We start from the raw sequence: 17,755 nt of genomic DNA, 5'->3' as shown, positions 1-17,755 counted from the left end.
CCTGGATCAGGAAGATCCCCTGGAGAATGAAATTGCTACCCACTCTGGTATTCTTGCCTGGAAAATCTCACAGACAGAGAAACCTGGCGGGCTACAGTCCATGGAGTCACCAAGAGTCAGACATGATTGAGCGACTTCACACACACACACACACAGAGGTCAGCAATGAACCAAGAAGCACTCTGTAAATACTGTTCAGGCACACTAAGCACTATGGATTTTCTTTTCATGCAAAATTCAGTGGCAGAATGTCATGGTTAGATCACAAGTATGCCTAAGAACAGACCGATTAATGTCTTAAAGGATTTTCTACATTCTACTTTTAATTCCAAAGTATAATACAGAGTGATCTGAATAAAAAACATGTAGCATATAATGTGACTATTTTAAAGAAATTAAAGGCCTGAGGCAGTAGGCCAGGTTTTGCCATACTGTCCAGACCTGACACAGATTTGGGGAGAAGGTCCACCTTTGCCAGGAACCTTCCCAGACATACCTGCACGAACAAGGGGTGGGTCGGAGCCTGTGTCTGGGCTGAGAGAGGAGCAGGGCGCATGAGCGAGCTCACTGGCATGGGAGACGCTGCCTGCAGGCTCTGGGGTCACCCCAAGCGTCTGATGTACTCCTGACAGACGACCCAACTGACTATCCCACAGGTGATCGGGTTGGCTGGCTGCTTCACCCTCTCTGCCCTCCTTTTCCTGGCCACATTCCAGCTGGCAGTGGTCTTGTGATCCAGTTCTCAGCAGTGAGATCTAAGCAGAAGTCAGGCAACTGAGTGGAGCTTCTGGGAAAGCTGTTGCCTTCTGGCTGAAAAGGGTCACTCTCAGCTGACAGACTGCACAGCTCGAGTGTCAGCTAAGGTCCAGCTCCCAACGCAAGACCATCAGGTGTCAGACAAGAGGATGACAGTGTGCCAAGGAAGATGGCACACAGGACGCAGAAAGAGCTTGGGTCCCCGGCAACATCTGTGAGAAACAACACACCAGCCACGAAGCATCCACCTCCAGACATCTTGTCATCAGAACCACGTAAATCCAAGATTATTTAAGTCAGTAGAACTGTTGTTACTGTCTCTCAAATGCATTCCTAATCGAGGCGACAGATTCTCTGATAGCTGAGAATTTTTACCTGAAAGTAAATGATTTCTACTGGAAGAAATAGGGTTTTCTCCTATTACTCACTCCCCTCAAACACATGCTCAGAACTGCCTCCCTAGAAAAATATAACTGTTATATACCTCACATATAACCCGGTTCCAGAGCAGATTAAAGCCATGTATTGAGATCTTTATGTCTTGAAAAGAGTATAAAACACACACCAGGTATAAATATGAAAGAAAAGAATATAAAAACCCCAAGCTGTAAAAATAACATATTTCAGTGGCACCCTACCTTAGAAATGTTGCTTGAATGACTCATGGAATGTCCCAAAGTCTTCTCATTCTGCAAGAAAACCAAATAGGTTTAGGTTTACCTTACCTAAGGCATCAAGTTTTGATTAAAATGGGCTAACAAGTAACTGAACCTAACAATTCTACTAACACATTGTTCCCTCAATTAGAATTTGCTGTGCACCAACTATTGTGTACAGGGCCAGCTATTAGACACTGGAGAATTTGGCAAATATGAATAAAACAAGAGTCTTTTCCCTAAAGGAACTTATTAATAAGAAAAGGACAGAAATTTTGAGCTAACTGTAAAAATACGAGGGCAAGACATATCTTAAGAAGCCTTCAAGAGGAGGTTCAGAGGGGTGAACTGTGTTCCAGCTGTGTGTGATGCGGTCCGTGTGGTGAGGAGCTGCTATAGGACAGGGACAAAGAAAACAAGGCCCAAGCTCCTCACAAAGGCTGGCTGGAAAGCGCCAGTGCCCTGCAGGGGCACAGCTCACACCTACTCCCTCAAGCCTACTCCTCCTGGAGTAGAGACAACGGAGTCCTGCTGGTCTCCTCCCTCTCACACTCCCCTACCTTCAAGCTGCACAGTCCTTTTATCAAATTCTTCCCCACTAAATGCCTCTCAATCTCAATTATGTTGATGCCCTAACTCTCAATACTGAGACTGTGACTACATTTGGAGATGGAAGTCTTTAAAGAAGAAACTACTAAAATGAGGCCATTAGGGTGGGCCCTAAAGCAATATGACTGATGTCCCTATAAGAAAAGCAAATTAGGACACAGATATACGAATACAGAAGACACAGGAAGAAGATAGCCATTTATATACACATTAAGGAAAGAGGTCCACAAGAAAAACCTAACCTGTTGACACCTTGATCTTGGACTTAAAACTTCCAGAACAATAAGAAAATAAATTCCTGTTGTTTTTAACCATCCAGTCTATGGTACTTTGTTATGATATCCCTAGCAAATGAATACAGCAATATTCCACACTATAAAATTGTAAAAAAAAAAAAAAAAAAAAAAAAAAAAACCAGAGAGAGAAGGTTCCAAATGTAAATATGATTTTTAAAAATAATACAGTAACTTTCCTGCATCCACTTAGGCTTGCTTTAAATAAAATGAGTTAAAAAAAAAAAAAAAAAAAGCAAACTACTGGAAATGGAAGAGACGATCTTATGTGTATTTTTAAGATTATCTATTCTCCATTCAGTTCACATGCCAGGCAATAACCACGGCAAAGACCACAAAATGCTGAGACGGAGGCAGAATTCTTTTATCAGAAGGAAGTACAAAGGAGCGGATGGATCATGTAAAACCTCCTTTGAGGAAGAGTTGATTCCATTCCACTAAGGCTCTCCTTCAAGAAAGCTGGCCATCAAGAAAATTCTGATTTTCTCCTTCCCCTCAATCCATCAAGTCACAGATTGCTTTGACTTTCGTACACTTTGCTTCTGTACACTTGGTATCACTAAAGTGATTATGAAGAAATGTTTCAAGACCTCCCAAGTAGCCTGCCACTCAGCACATGTTTTGGCAATATTGTCTTGTCTTTATAGCAAGGTGTTTGTGTAATTTGGGGAATAATTTTGTTATATTCTCCCTTACTTTATAAATCTGAGTCCAAACAGAAGTTCATATCTCTTAAAAGTAATACAATATGACAATGTTATTAAGTGTTTAGTTTCATGAACTGTTTCTTGGGCTTAAGCTCATCACTTAGCTAGCTGTAAAGGAAAAGAATAAAATTATAAAGAATGTTCAAGGTGTTGGCAATATATCACCAATATCTATTTCTCTGGAAAATGAGAATCCACAGGCAAGGTGAATCTACAAACATCAAAGTTTCACTCATGAGTCGAGAACGCCCTGGGGACAAACACAGGACACTGCTGCAAATCCAACCTAAAGGCTCATCTGCGGGCGGTTTACTACTAAATTTCAATTTAGTCTACTAAATTAAAACAAAGATACCATATGCTTTGTATATTTGTACAGAAAACCAATTATAACCGCTATCAAATCACCTGCTACCTTACAAGAAATAGCCAGTTTAACACCGTCTGGAGATCTACAGAGAAGTTCCAAGCAGCAGTAATTCATGCCCTAGACCTTTCCAACATCCCTCATTCCATAGGGAATGGTACTGAGTGGGGAGAGCCTAGCTGTTAAGCTAGGTAACATTATAAATCAAGACTGAGATCCAGAAGTTGCTCTTTACCTATGAACTTGAGAAATAAGCTTAACGATGTAAACTTTATCCTGTTTTCCTTGTTAGAACAATTCAGTATTCTACAGGCCCCAGAGCCCCGGAAGATACAGATGTTTTAAAGCCTCAATATTTGGCACATACAAACAACCGAGTCATGCACAGGGCACTGACAGAAACCAGGCCAGCTCTGAGGCCTGCGCCAGGGGCGACAGCGCCACGGCAGCGCCTGGAAGCAGCGTTCCGAGGAGGAGCGCACAGGAGGGAGGAGGAAGGCTGACGCAGGGAGCGCGCGCACGCGCACAGCGCACAGCGCTGACGACGCCGTCCCTCCTACAGGCAAAGAGCGTCAGGTTTCCAATGAGAAGAGGGAAAGTTTACCGAACACCAGTATCAAGAACTGGAATGAGGAATGAGGAATAACAGAGAGAGAGAGAGCGTTTCGCTGCAGCTCAGGCTGAATCTAAGCCTCAGTGCCCGAGCGAGAGAACCCTGGCAAGCTGTCTTCACACAGCCTCTGGCACATTCCGTGACTGCCCGGTGGGTACCACCATCTTCAGAGGAGAGCCTCTGCCTGCTCCCTCCTCAGAGAAGCACGGGATGCCACACCACACACCTCCCAGCTGACTCGCAGCTCTGCCTCTCTTCATGGGCTCTTTTTCTCTACATTAAACAAGAAAACTCCTCAGAACACAGTTCCTCTTCTCATCTGTTGCCTCTTTCAGACCAGTCCTTCCGAAACTCGGTACATTTGAATTACTTAGGGATCTTCTAAAATGCAGACCGTTAGGTCTGAGGGCAGTTGAGATTCTGTGTTTCTAATGGGCTCCCAGGTGACTCCCAGGCTGCTGGCCTCCAGGCCACATTTTAAGATTCAAGTTTGATTGTAAATCCTGGGCCAGAATAATCCATATGGGATCTGACTCATTTTTTAGAAAAGTGAATCATGACTCCTGACAATGTAAATAAATTTCTCTTTAAAAGATGGCAGTGAGCTCATAATTGAGTTAATACAAATAAATAAATCAGTCAGGAAACAGATAGATAAACAAGTTTGAGAAAAACAGTTTAAGGGTATAAGAAAGCAAAGTTCTGTTAATGTTAAGAAGTTACCAAATCACTAAGATAAAGAGAATCTCTGTTGAAATATATGGGACATTTCCCAATTTAATCAGTTCTGTCAATGATTTTGCAAGTCTATGTGTGACTCCAATGAAATGGACCTGGGGCAGAGCCAAGACGCGAGCCTGCTGAGACCAAACACACCGTTGAAGAAGCCGAGAGCTCACAAGAAGACCATGGAGTGAGGCGTCTAAGCACGTCTTGGGGAATCTGCACAAAAGTGAAATGACAGAACTTCCCTGAAACTCTGACCACAACCAGTTACGTCATTAAACACACACACACCCTAGTTTATGTGTAAAAGACACTGGTAACTACCTAACCAAAATCCATCATCTCCAGCAGAACTCCAACATTGTTCTGAGCAACAAAAGAACCAAAAGTTCTCACTTTCTCAAACTATTTTGCAGTTAAGGGTAAATATGTAAGACAGTTCTAAAGATATTACCCTTGATGTTTTCTGGGAGCACATTTTCCTTTCCTGATGCAGCTGCTATTCCATTCTCTAGCATGCCTTCTGCCTTCCTCCACCCTCGAGGGGTACGGGAGTATATGCCATGCATACCCCATGGCATACGCCCGGGGGTACAGCAGCACCTTTAGTCTCAGGACTCCTCTACAACATAAAAAATTATTGAGAACTCAAAAAACCTTTGGTTTACGTGCATTATACCTATGGATATTTACTATATTAAAAGTTAAAATGGACAATTTAAAAAATAGGTATCTCTTAATTCATTTAGAATTAATAATAAACCCAGTTAAATAACATTTCTATGAAAACCAACTATTTTTTCCAGAGTAGCATGTTTTATATTTTTATAAATCTTGTTATTGTCTAATTAATAGAAGACAGCTGGATTCTCAAATCTACTTACACATTCAATCTCCTCTGATACATGGTTTTGACTGAAGTGAAGACTCTTTGGCATTATACAGTTATGAAGTTAGAAAAGGAGTATGCATTTTAACAACCATGAAACAACTATGGATATTACTTTGTACTGCATAAAAACTCAGTAATCACCTGGGATGCAGACTCTGGTATTAATGAACTTTTAATACTCCAGTAAAATCAACTGCTCCATCTTTCTTTGAAACAATATCTTAACCATGCATGACTTTGTAACATCACACACTGGCCATTTAGAAATTACTGGCTCACTGAATTATGCAAATCTCCAAGATTAACACATTGTATTATGCAATATCAAAAAAAACCACACTCATTAATATGACCATCAACTGTATCAGAAGAATCTTTAATTATCGCAAAGCGATTAAGCTCACAGTGGTGGATAATGTTTATCGTCAATTTTAAAATGAGTAGTCATTGCTTTTCAAGTACCCATGATCTGATTTCTCTTTTAAATGTTCAAATCTCCTGAAAACTTCTGGGTTTTGTCTACACAAAATCAAATCCTAAATGTAAAATAAAATTACAATAAAAATTAACCTCCAATTAAAATAAATAAATTTATATTAAAAAAATAAAATTTTCTCATATAATATCAAAAAAAATTTTCATGATATCTTTTGCTCCTAAACCTGTCTTTGAGATTTCCCAAGGGGCTCTGAAAAATGACAAAAATGTATCTTTTTTTGTATCCCTATCCTATGAAGGGAGAGGTACAGACTCGTTTTACTTGATTTGTTACTACTGATGAAATCCATAAGAAGTCATGAGTGAAAAGAGATTCGTGAGCGAGATATACTCATGCTCTATTATATTGTTGTTATCAGACATGATTTCTGTTTTTTTAATGTTAACTTGGTCACTACTTTAAATATTTGAATCTAGCATCATCTAAGCCAAGGTTTTCAGTTGGGGATTCCCAACACTTACTATGGAGTTTCATTAATATACAGGAAGTTTAGGACCTATTCCAGGCTTACTGAATCTCTTTACTTGACAGCCCTGATAAATCTGTGTTGTATTCATGGTATGTTAATGTCTAAGGATTATAATATCTCAAGATTTTTTTCTCTGCAAAGTTTATGCTCACTGATTTTTATAAACCAGATATACTGTTCACTGCATTCTTTGAACACAAAGTTAATTATGTTTATAATTATTTCTCCAAAACTGGGGGGTTGACTTAATTATCATGCTTTGCATGTGAGAGAAATAACCAAATTTCCCTGCCAGTTACATTTTTCTTAAAAGAAATTCTATCAAATATTTCATTTTTAAAATGATCACTAACAGAGTAAGCAGAGCCATTTAAGTCTCTGTCATCTACAAACACTTTCTATTTATTTCAGTCTGATGTTTCCCTGAAGCCCCTTTGCAATCAGCTACAGGCTAGATGGCTGTGTCAGAGGCTCACTGCAAAGGACTCTGCCAGGTACTTTTCAGCACAGCCTTCTGACAGCATCATTTAAACAACCCTGAGACCACACCAGTGGACCAGGTCATGACTTCCAGAACTCGTATCAAGAGTCAATGGAATAAGAATTAATAGAATAAGGTTAAATGAATTGCTGGAATATTGTTAGTCTTGTTTAAGCTTTCTTGATATTGTCTCAATGTTCTATTTTCTAAATATATAAGGAAGCCCTTTCTCCTTCCTTTAACTCACAATTCAATAGACTCTGCTTTCATAAACTGAAACAAAATAATTCCTGTCAATGATCTTATTCTTCCTGTCTGAGCCCTCCAGAATTCAGAAACTCTTACTGCATATTCTTATTTTCATAGAAATAAAGTTATCTGCATAGGTTTCAATAAGAATCTGTCTTCTTTCTTACCAGGACATAATTGGAAACACTGAGTTTGCAACCAAGCTCACATTTGAGGATGGTGTTCATTCAATCAGATATGACGAGGCACATTTCAGGAACTTAGGTTGCATTCTTGGAGCCATGAATGCAAAGCCTTTTTGGGAAGACTGGTTTACAGGGTTTCCAGCCTTACAGATAAGAATGGAAAGCCACTTCCTGGCAGACCCAGAAAACTTGAAATATTTATGAAATATCAAGAAATTAGAAATTTTTATAGGTACTGTAGGTGAAATTGGATAGCAAGTTCTTGGCTTGGCTACCTAAAGTTAGGACCAAAATTAATGAAGCTTTAAAAAATCCAATCTGATATTCCTTAGAAAAACTTATAGTAAAGCAAACTTAAGAAGGACTGTAAGAGACATTAACACTTTTATTGTGCCTATATATATATATATATAATATATATATAGTGCCTATATATATTGTGCCTATGTATATATAGTGCCTATACATATATAAATCATTAGGCCAAATATAATAGTATCTTAATTTTGATCAATAGTAATTCTTCTATGAGATTTTATTTTTTTATCAAAAGAGAGAAGGAAAAAATGTTGAGTTTCAGTTGAAAACTATTGAGCTGTGTGCAATTCTTTCTACACTGTAGATACTTGACAGATGTCCTATCTGAGAGTGACTTTGACTTCCACCACTCACCCCCATGGAAAAACCAGTTTTATCTCCATTTGAAATTATCTCAAGATTTCCTTTACATAAATTGATGCTCTTTTGACTCTTTCTTTGAACTGGTTAAGCATCAACTTAGTTCTTTCATATCACATGACTAGAATAAATTCCTTAATATGTGTTCCTGAGAATCATGATTTTACCCTTTCCTGAAATATTTTTTCTGCTTTTAAGCTCATGTTATCTGTTTCATTCTTTTTGTATGTGGTGAAACACACAGAAAAATGATCATTTCAACCATTCTAAAGTACACAATTCAATGAAATTTAGTACACCTGCAGCGTGCAGCAACCACCTTCACTCTCTAGTTCTAAAACATTTTCATTCCCCTAAAATGAAACCCCACTCCTCTCTTTCAAGCCCCTCCATAACAATCATTTATTGCTTCCTATCTCTGGATTTTACATAAATGGAGTCAGGCAAAAAATAATGTGGCCTTTTCTGTCTGGTTTCTTTCACTTAATATAATGCTGTCAAAGTTCGCTGATGTTGCAGTACGTATCAATACTTTATCCTTTTTGCGGCTATATAACATTCTATTGTTTGGATTTACCGCATTTTGCTTATCCCTTTGAGAAGGAAAAGAGAAAGAGATCCTTCTCTGTCTCTATACACATAATGTTTTATTAAGGCAGCCCAAGCAGACTAACACAGTTGGTAAAAAGGATTTGGAAAAATTAGGCAACAATCTCTACCTGAAAAATAAAAGCAAAACCTAGGTAGTTTTAAGGAATAACAAAAACAGCACAAAATATCATTTTACCAAAAAATTCAAATTTAAAATAAAATTTAGGGCACATTTAGTCATTACATTTTTAACTCAGAAAAAAATATGGTGAAAACCCTGCAATTTCTAAAACAGTATTTCAACAAATGGACTAATGCAATAAGTAATGCAAAATAGTTGCCTTCAGTGACGTACAGTCCAAACTCATAATAGTGTGATTATCTGCCTCATTTTTTAAACGTATACTGTGACAACAATAAAGTGACAAGCAACTAAAAAATTTGAGTTTGTCAAGCATAAAACCCTATCAGCTAACCAACCATTTGTTCTTGGGCCATTCATCCAGGTTTTCTGGATTCAGTTTTGTTCTTTATAAAGTGGGTTTGTGTGGGAGTGGGGAGGAGAGAGAGGTTAACAGAGATAACTTCTTTTCATTGCACAAGGAGCTCTCAAATGTGATATTATCTATGAGAAATAAGTTGCCCTGCTTAGTTCTACTCAGCACCACATACACTGCTGTCTTAAACTTACCCTAGAAGTTATGAATAAACAGGTTTATAGTTTAAAAAGCCTCTGACATAGACAAAAAAATTCAATACCTTTTAAAATGTTACATGTAACATGGCATGATTATATCCCTAATAATGTACTGATGAAAATAATCCTTTTCAAATCTATTTTTCCATTAAGTAATTTTCATTTTTTGAATATAAAGTAAAATGAACAATTTTAATTCCTGCTATTTTAAAACTCTTTATATATCCAAAAATACATAAATCCTTGAAGTCAGCTGAAAAATCTTTATCAATAAAATTCAGACTACATTTTTATAAAAGTTATTATAAAACAATTTCCCTGATACTGGGTTTTTGAGAATTCTCGAGTAAGTAACTGTTGCTTCAGTTTATTCTTTTTGTTGGCTCAGAATATTATGCATTCAAATTCATGTGTAATTTTATGCCAGTTTACAATCCATATAGATATGACTAATAATAAATACTAGTTATTACTTTAAAAGTTACAGAAATTGTAACACTGTGACTACCACCACCTTTGTAGGAATGATTCTAAGCATTCTTTAGTATAGAATGTTCTCACTTAGGGAACACATTTATCAGCCACTACGTGCCTGCTCTGTTCCAGGCCCTTGGGAATGATGAGTGAACAAAATAAAGATCCCTTTCTCTTGTGGAGCTTAAGAAGTGATGCAGAAGGAGACTGTTGATCTTCTCTGATTGTGTTGGAGCTCTCAGTGCATGTGTTTAAGGGATGTTTGCTTACTTAAGAGTTTCAAACTATAAACAGTATTTCATTATCAAATATATATACCCCATTTGGCCCAGATTCCTGGAGACTGACTTTTTGTATCTCTACTATTTTTGTCCCTCCAGCTCAAGAGCATTTCATAGCCTCAGCAAAGTTAATAGACAGAGCATCCATACAAAATAGGACAGACATGCAAATGGCAACATTAGAATGTCCCTGCCAAATGAAATTACATGTCTGGCTTACTGAGAAAGATAGGGCAAGAGCGAGACAGTGCACGCACGCAGACACACAAACACACAGTAAATAATACCAACAGACCGAACAAAGGCCCTTTGTCACTGTTCCATCTCTTATGCATTTTCCATCTTATGAGAAGCTAAAAGACCTTCCCAGAATGAATGCTCCGGCAGAAAGGACCAAGGTGCTTTTCCTCTAGAAAACACAATGGACCCTGCAGCTGCAGGCACTTACATTATAAACCAAGTTGTCTTTCTCATGATTTTCTAAAGCCATAGTTCCATGATTTTAAATTACATGACCAATATTAAGTCAATAAAAAAGCCGTGTTTTTTTAAAAAGCCACGTTTTTTACACCAGGAGTAGAAGATAGCATTAAAAAATACACTATAACTTATAGACTTACATGTGTATTTGAAGCAAGAATACTTCTCACAATTTCAAGGAACAGTTTTCTCAGAAACAAAGTACATACTTGAAAAGTGGAAATAAACTGCTAAGCCTGTCTAGCTGGCGACCTTACCAATGAGGCACCCTTGGTGCAACTCCAGTTCTCTGCAGACTTGTTCCATGAGGCCTAATGGCATCCCTAAGATGGATGAGAAATCCGGCTACTGCGAGCAGGGCAGTCCTCCTACCTGAAGCTTCATCTCTGGCGAGAAGCATCAGGGAGTCCTCCGGGAAGCTCTCGGCCAGCAGCATGCTCCCTGGTCCCGCCTGCGGTGCACAGCGGCTGCCGCCCCACAGCCGCCAGCAGAAGCACTCTGTCCCTGCTGCCGGACTTGTGAGGGCTTGCTGGAGCCCGCGGCATGCCACTCCTGTGATCCACTGGACTAACTACTTCCTCCAGCTGATTTCCCAGGAACTAGGTAGTGAATGAATAATTCATGACAAGTCCATTCCAGCAACCAATTTCTGCTCTACCATCCACTACTCCCCACAGAAATTTATAGTGTAAGGATTCTAAACCATGCTTGGTGACATGCAAGACACAAAAGTTCAGTATTCTGGTCAACTAAAGTAAACGTTTGTGGATTTGTTTGCTCTTCTTTCAAGCTAACCTATCACCCGGACTTACTTGAGAGATTTTTTTTTAATGTAGAAAATGTCAATGATTAACCATAGATGTCTGACAGAACACACACACAAAATTTTTTTTCCATAGAACCTGTCCTACAAAGCGGGTTCTGGTTGTAGGAAAAGCAGTTTGCCCTGAGCTCAGCAGGTCAGGATTTACATTTAACAAAGACCAGTTCCTGCAAAGCACAGAAAATCGTCGTGTGGTGGGGGAGGGGAGCTTTTAGTATCACTGCCAGGAAACAAATTGCTTCAAAGGGGAATTTTCCTGGTCCCTCAGGCTATAAATAAATCTTTCATCTCATTGGTATTCTTCTAGGAAGAACATGAACATTCATTTTTGCCATTTGTCAACGCTTACACATTTCCAAATGAGTGCTGTCTAAAGTGGTCAGTTTTCTGCAACAAAAAAAACTAATTCCAAGAGGAACTTGAACAGAAAAACTGAAGGCCCATACTTCTAGTTCAGCTCTGCCTCCAGGGACTCCAATGGCCACACCTTCATTTTCACCTGTTTCCATCTTTGTTTTTTTTTCTTCTGCACTCACTGAATTTCTGGACTGCTCTCTGTCAGTAAGTTAATTTTTCAGCCATGATTATTCCATTCCTTTGCTGTTGTTGTTTAGTCAGTAAGTCATGTCCGACTCTTTGAGACCCCATGGACCACAGTCCACCAGGCTCCTCTGTCCGTGGGGTTCTCCAGGCAAGAATACTGGAGTGGGTTTCCATTACCTTCTCCAGGGGATCTTCCCAGACCAGGGACTGAACCCGTGTCTTCTGCATTGGTAGGTGGGTTCTTCACCACCGTGCCACCAGTGAAGCCCTAAAGAATGATCTGTAAGGAGTTGATGTAGTTGATGTAGTTTTTAGTCACTCAGTGATTATCACGGAGCCACTAGGGAAGGCCATTCCATTCCTAATTGCTTCTGTGTGTTCTGCAAACTGGTTCTCTCTGAGTCTCCCTGGCTCCACATTTTCCCCTTTCCACCTCATTGTTATTTTATTATCATCATCATTTCCGAGCCAATGTTCTATGAAACTCAGGTTCTTAAAACTCATGCAGAAATTCTCTTCTTTTTTGAAGGGCAATTATTATTTCTTCCAGAACAGACTGCATCTTTTTTCCTCAGACACTGTGCCTTTCTCATTGCCTTGCTGTGAATGCAGGGGCCTGGCCGTGTCTTCTGCTTGGCTCAGGACATTCTTCACAGGACGTTCTGTGGAGCACTTCTGTTGGTGAACCCGTTCCTTCCCAGCCACATCCTCAGCTGCTAGCAGCTTTGTGTGGGTGTGCTGGGTGGAAGGGAAGTTCAGGAGTGTGATAAAGGAAAAAGCTCAGCTGGGGCTAGGGCTCCAAGCAGCCTCACTCTGCTCTCTTCTCCCAGGGATGCAGTCTGCTGCTGCTGCTAAATCACTTCAGTCGTGTCCGACTCTGTGTGACCCCATAGATGGCAGCACACCAGGCTCCCCCATCCCTGGGATTCTCCAGGCAAGAACACTGGAGTGGGTTGCCATTTCCTTCTCCAATGCATGAAAGTGAAAAGGGAAAGTGAAGTCGCTGAGTCTTGTCCGACTCTTAGCGACCCCATGGACTGCAGCCTACCAGGCTCCTCCATCCATGGGATTTTCCAGGCAAGAGTACTGGAGTGGGGTGCCATTGCCTTCTCCAGGGATGTAGTCTAACATTCTCTAATTTCCGCAATCCTTGTGAGATATCATTCCCATCAGAATCCGGTTGTTCCTTTGTAATCACTCCCTTTCCTCCTAATCCTGACAACCCCCTGCACACCCCCACCTCAATCATGAGTGAGATAAGGGAGCCCTGTCACCCTGGGCTCATGTGCCCCTTCCTCCACTTACTGTGCTCCAGAGACTGACTTTATCAAGGCCACCTTCCGTCCGGGGTCCTGCTAACTCCTGGCTTACTGATGCAGATAATCAGCACCAGGGTATAGTGTCATTCTTTCTTTTCTCCTCGCCCAGCCTGAACATCTAAAGTACTGATCTCCAGTTTGCTTGTCTTGTCACGTGAGAGAAGCACCCAGGGGAGTCTCCTGGAGACCCCAGAGTCCTGCAGCACGCACTGCCTGTCCTCAGCCACGCTCCCGCTATGCCCGACAGTGATTTTGCAGGATTTTCTCACTATGCTTCTCTCTCATAGAGCTTTTCACAGTGAGAGGCTAAGAATGGCCCTGAGCCAAACCCTCTGAATTTGTGGAAACTTTTCATTTCTCTCACTGACCATCAGCTGTGTTCTTTGAATTTGCTGCTAGCATATTTCTGCTAATGTTTTATACATTTGTTGTTCACATATTTAAGTCTAAAAGGACGGATATTTTGAAATTTGGCTTCATTATGCCATCTTAAAACAGAAGTCACACTACTCAGAAAAAAAGAAAGACACCTGATATGGCCACATAAAAAAACAGTTCCAACTCAAAAACCTTATGGCATAATAGACATCAAAAGAGTAGCATTAAAATAAAATGAGTATTATAAATAGAGCGAGTATTATTAGCCTGCCTCCCCTTCTTCCTCCTCAAAGTGAAGTCTCTCAGTCATGTCCGACTCTTTGCGACCCCATGGACTGTAGCCTACCAGGCTCCTCCGTCCATGGGATTTTCCAGGCAAGAGTGCTGGAGTGGGGTGCCATTTCCTTCTCCAGGGGATCCCGACCCAGGAATCGAACCCAGGTCTCCCACATTGCCGGCAGATGCTTTACCATCTGAGCCACCAGGGAAGCCTCAACAGAGCCCCAATTCTCTTCAGTATTCCTCTCTCCCCAGTTACCATCTCAGGATGCTGACCCCAGCATTTTTTTCCTGGAGTAGGTGGACTGGCAAGAACCCTCTTCTGGCTCAGGAGGTAAGATCTGCAGGAGGCATCCGGGGAATGCCTTCTCACCCTCAGAGAAAGCAACACGCTCTTTCATGTGCAGCCATGAAGGCTGACAACTAACTAAACGTCTGCCTTGAGATGAAGTAAACCCCATTAATGCTAGAGCAGATGGAAAGACAGAACCCGGGTCTTTACATATGTCCCTGATATGCTGGATCACCACCCCTGAAGCCCATCATGATGGCATTAACAAAGCACGCCACTGACACCAATTTTCCCTAGACTATCAGTCAGCTGGTAGCAGGATTATGACTTCATTAGCATTTAACCAGGTTATTAAAACTCTTTCTTATGGCCCACATACATGTATAAATCTACCCTAGGTTTTAGAGGCTTCTTCTACTCCTTAATCCAGGAATGATAATATGTATATAGCTGTCCCTCTGTATCCATGGAGGGTTAGTTCCAGGCCTCTACGGATATCAAAATCCACAGATGCTCAAGTTCTTTATATAATATGTATTAGCATACAGTCTATATATACCCTTCCATATATCTTAACTCATCCCTAAATTAGTTATAATACCTAATATAATGTAAGTGTTGTGTAAATAGCTATGACAAATTCAATTTTGCTTTTGGGAAATTGCTGGAATTTTTTTCTCAAATATCTTCGACCCAAAGTCAGCTGACTTTGCAGATGTGGAGCCTATGGATACAGGGGACTGAGCATATATTGTAAAGGGAGAACTTTTATGAGAAGGGCCTGTAACTGTTGTAAGAAACTAAAACTTCACAAGGGAAGATGTTGGAACACAGTGACATTCACAGTTTCCTGTGTTTTCCACGTCCTCCTTGGTAAGCTAAGGCTTAGGTGAACACATCTTAAATATATGTAACACATATATTTAAGGGTTTTCAACATTCTCCCCATGACAAAACATCAGAGAAGCACAAGGAATTGTGAAGTGATACATGAATTTTATGTGATAAACTAATTCTCCGGTTTTAAGAAAATCATGACCATGGTCACCAATCCACTTTCTTCTATTTTTTAAATTGTAAAGTAAATTTATTGAGTTATCATTTTGTTTGTTCTTACTCTCTCAACTACTATCATCTATTCCTTGACTCATATCCTCCCTTTCAAATATCTCTGTCGCTGGGTTTAAAATTCCCACTGATAGAACCATCCTTGAAGACCTTAAAACCTACGTGTATACAGGTAAAGGTATTTTTCCATACAGTAGCCTCCCTGGGCAGTTAATACAAGTGATGGACTCACACGTATTCCAAGTACCTCATAAAGAATTCTGATTCCCTTTGGGTGTTGAGGTGAAAGGCTTGATTATTGGAGGGCCAAGTTTTTGTAAGAATTCTGAAGTAGGGCAAGGCAACAGTTGTCAGGCAAGTCCTTCCAGTTTTCATAAGAACTCTGCATCACAGTTGGGGCTGCCCCAGAGCACTTTTGATTCTATAATCATGGTGCATCATGAAATGTAGAAAAGAGAGACCAAAGTGAGGCAGAATGCAGAGTCCACACTTGAGGATATGTGTATTCTCCTTACTACTGACATTCCAACCAAGACCTTCAAACTCTTAAGACAAATGCAATCACACATCCCTGAAGCAGTAGGAATTATAAAAGGGAAGTATCAATAACCCTGCCTGCCTGCAGTCAACACCCATTCATGGACTGGTGAATTCTCCGCCATTGCCCTGAAGACCCTTCATCTGATGAACTTTTACTCCCCATAATTTCGAAACTCGGTCCCTCAAATGTTGCCCAAAACTCTGAATAAGATATCCCGTTTGCTCTGACCTTATAAGCTTATCTGAGCATTTCAGGAGGACTGGACTTCCTCAGGTATTAACAGGTTGCCTGAGGGAGTGCCCTGTGGGAACCTTTACACATTATCTCTATAATGTCAGTCCTGACCTGGTCAGTTGATTCCAGTTAGCTGGAAACCATGTCCTCAGACACTGGTAGTTTTCTACCCAGGACCCTCTTCTTTATATGCCACATTCAAAAGCATTTTTTAAGTCGTCAGTATCGTATCATCGCTCTAGACCACAATGCTTCTAATAAAGGGTACATCATACAGTACATTAAAATGACTTAGCTTTCAAACCACTGAACTTGTCAGGGACCTGGAGAATGGGTCAGTTTTATAACAGAAGAATTGAGAATCCCACAGCTATGGAAGCTGTAACAGATATATTGTCAGGAAGTTTAAACAAGAAAATATTTGCCAGATTTTTCCACCTGCCATCTTATACTTTTTTGACCTGCTCTTAACGTGAAAATATAAATATTGTGTAAGAATTACAATTATCATTCATAAAAGATTGAGTATATGTTCATTCAAACATGGATAGCACCATCCTTAGTTACAAGGGATTTCTGTTGATGAAGAAGGTATCATCCCTACCAGTAAGGAATCCATACTCCACTATGGGATACAAACAGGTACGCAACTACTTGGTAACAACCACATAGCAGAATCTCTTAAACGCCACATTAGAGGCAGAGATACTCACTTCTCTCTTTCTCTTTTACATATCTACCCACTAGCACCCATCCATGGAGAAAGAGAACGGAGAATGAAAAGGAAGAATGGAGTCTCTATTGAACATACACATTATAGAGAGTTTATAAAGAACCCACTTAAATAGAGAAAAAGCACAGTTTCCCAATAATAGCATTCTTAAGCATTTAAGTGATCCTTGAATACTTGACACAGAACATGGCACTTTTAATCTAAATTATATTAACAGCAGGTTAGATTTCCTCAATGCTGGAAAAGTCAATGCTAAAGTAGTGCTGGCCAGGATGAAATGTATGAATGAAGACATGTGTGATTTGGGCAAAGTCAAGTCAGACTTAAGATTCAGAAAAGAACTAGATTCTAAACTGGGTGTCACGCAGGAGTCAGGCTTGGGCCAATCACCAGGTTTCCAGGAGAACTCAGTCATGTGCTTCTGTTATGATCTAAAACTTATGTAGGCTATGAATTTCATTCTGCCACATGAGACAGTGTGGAGCAAATACAAGGTGAAATTACTAATAACTTACTGTAATTACAACATTGATAAAAATAAATCAGTCTGGCAGCGAGAATAAAATTTCTTTTTTTATTACTAGAAGGTAGAAAGTATAAATTATTTTATGAGAACTAAGTATAATTGAAATAGATATTTCATGATATAGCTCAGTAAAAGAGGTATTAACTACTTTACTGAATGACATTCAGTAAAGTAAAACATTTGCATTTTATCAGAAAGATATCAAAACATTTTTATCCTCATATTTTACCTGGAATATCTTGAAAAACGGTATAGACAAGAAAATATTCCAGTCACATTTAAAACAACTGGTTTCACTAGCAAGTGCTACTTCAGC

General features: G+C 39.8%; 1 protein-coding gene across 13 annotated transcripts in view; it reads right to left on the bottom strand.

Moving 5' to 3' along the window:
• MARCHF8 (membrane associated ring-CH-type finger 8) overlaps positions 1-17,755 on the bottom strand; it is a 107,130-nt gene that overhangs the window by 22,066 nt on the left and 67,309 nt on the right. For all 13 annotated transcript variants that reach the window (XM_055538826.1, XM_055538825.1, XM_055538846.1 and 10 more), the window contains one exon: positions 1,395-1,445. In XM_055538826.1, the coding sequence (XP_055394801.1) occupies positions 1,395-1,445 (51 nt within the window). The remainder of the gene's footprint in view (positions 1-1,394; positions 1,446-17,755) is intronic.

Source organism: Bubalus kerabau, chromosome 1 (assembly GCF_029407905.1).
Source record: "Bubalus kerabau isolate K-KA32 ecotype Philippines breed swamp buffalo chromosome 1, PCC_UOA_SB_1v2, whole genome shotgun sequence".
Classification (NCBI taxonomy): domain Eukaryota; kingdom Metazoa; phylum Chordata; class Mammalia; order Artiodactyla; family Bovidae; genus Bubalus; species Bubalus kerabau.
Note: the sequence above shows the minus strand (reverse complement) of the source record. Positions and strands in the feature narration are given on the sequence as shown.